Below are 2,041 nucleotides of genomic sequence, written 5' to 3' on the forward strand. Positions count from 1 at the left end.
TTTGAAGAAAACCATCATCAAATTTAGACTTGAATGTCCCCAAGATCATTTATACCAAACCCTTTGTTTTACACACAAGGAAGTTGAACCCCAGAGGTAAAATGACAGCATCGTAGAGCCTTAGTTTAAGGACTAGAAAAGACTTCAGAGGTCATTTAATCCATCCTACTCATTTTACAGATGAGGAAACTGAGTCCCAGAGAAATGTAGTTACAGGATTAAGGTCACAAAGCTCAAAAGTGGCAGAGTTGAGATTTCAAATCCAGTGCCTTCGATCAACTTTCATAGAACATGGTGTCCTGTCCCCTCACCATTTTGACCACCGTCCTTTGAACGCAATACCACCGGTCAATGTTTCTCTTAAAATGGGACACCAGGACTGGACACAATACTCCAGATGTGTTCTATTCACATCTGGAGAAGAAAAGGATCATTATTCAGATCCCAAAGTCCCCTCTCCCCAAGACACTTAAGGTATAGCTACTTGGGAAAGAGCTTATGGTAGCTTATTTCAGTCAGACTGAGCCTGCCCTGCTCCCACTTAGGGCCACAGGAAGTTAGATCTGGGACTAGAAGGTCTCTTAGACATCATTTTGTCTAAACTTCTCAGTCTTCAGAGGAGGAAACTGAGGTTTAGTGACTTGGCCACAGACACACAGAATTTTATCTCCCCCTTGATTACTGGTGCACAGGCTTCTATCTCCGTTCTTCCATTCCCCCTATTTTTTCCCTCAGTGATCATCCAGGGGTGGAGATGGATCTTATGGATGCCTGGTCCCCCCACCCACTCGGTGGCACCCCAAAGCCCCTCCCTCTCATCCTCTCTCCAGTTCCTCTCATTCTCCTGTCCAGTCCCGCTCCACTGATTACAAATAGCTTGTCTGCAGAGTGCTGGATTTCTCCCCTCCGGTTGGCTCCTCTGGGAGAGGCTTCTGTTCACTGCCATAGGGTCTGCAGGGTGGTTGATCCTGCCCACCACTGCCTGGTTGGCTGATATGACTGACTCGTCCATTCATGGCTTTTCTAGCTTCTCTTTCCTCCTCCTCCTCCTCCTCTTCCTCTTCCTCCTCTGTTTTCTCAGGGGGTCCGGTGGGTGGCTCCTGGTTTCGGACCCTCCTCGAGGGCCGGAGCAAGACCCTTCGGAAGCCCTGTTTGAAGCGGTAGGAGAGGAAACCGTAGATGATGGGGTTGGCACAGCTGTTGGCATAGGGCAGCACGACCACCAGGAAGTAGACACCAAAGAGGGAGGGTTCCTCGGGCAGGGGACAGACCACGTTGACGATGTTCAGCACGTAGAAAGGCAGCCAGCACAACACAAAAAGGGCCACCACAGCCACCACCATGCGCGTGACCCGCCTCTCGGACCGCCGCCGTTTGGAGGACGTCACCTGGACCCGCCGACTGGCCGAGCGCATCTTGACCACGATGAGAAGGTAGCAGAGGCAGATCACCAGCAGCGGCCCGAAAAAACCCAGAGCTGCCGTGTAGACGATGAAGCCCGTCTGCCAGGCGGCGGCTGGCTCAGGCCACTGGATGTGGCAGGTGTTCATGCCCCGCGGGACTCCCGAGAAAACGACCACGGGCAGCACCACGACCGCCGAGGCCACCCACACGGCAGCGCTCACCGCCCGCGCCACAGGAGCCGTGCGCCAGCGGGACGATCTGGTGGGATGCACCACGGCCAGGTAGCGGTCCACACTCATGACAGTCAGGCAGAAGATGCTGGTAAATTGGTTGATGCTGTCGACGGCCATGACGAGGCGACACATCAGAGAGCCAAAGGGCCAGTAGGAGAGGGCGTTCTGGGCAGCCAGGAAGGGCAGGCCCAGCATGAAGAGTTCGTCAGCCAGGGCCAGGTTGAGGATGTAGACATTGGTCACTGATGGACTCACCGTGTGCCGAAGCACCACGTAGATCACCAGGGAATTGCCCAGCAGGCCCACCACGCACACAGCCAGGTATACCAGGGGGATCAGTACACCACTCACATCCAGTCCCGTGCTGGCTGGGGATGTGGACAGGTTTCCTGTGAAAGCCTCTT

General features: G+C 54.1%; 1 protein-coding gene across 1 annotated transcript in view; it reads right to left on the reverse strand.

Annotated features, from left to right (window-relative positions):
- Nucleotides 1-828: 828 nt before the first annotated feature.
- Nucleotides 829-2,041, reverse strand: part of SSTR3 (somatostatin receptor 3) — a 9,461-nt gene continuing 8,248 nt past the window's right edge. Inside the window, exon 2 of the mRNA XM_074271615.1 lies at nucleotides 829-2,041. This exon is cut by the window's right edge and continues 159 nt beyond it. Within this exon, the coding sequence (XP_074127716.1) occupies nucleotides 867-2,041 (1,175 nt within the window). The 3' untranslated portion in view covers nucleotides 829-866.

The sequence above is a fragment of the Sminthopsis crassicaudata genome, chromosome 5, assembly GCF_048593235.1.
Source record: "Sminthopsis crassicaudata isolate SCR6 chromosome 5, ASM4859323v1, whole genome shotgun sequence".
Taxonomy (NCBI): domain Eukaryota; kingdom Metazoa; phylum Chordata; class Mammalia; order Dasyuromorphia; family Dasyuridae; genus Sminthopsis; species Sminthopsis crassicaudata.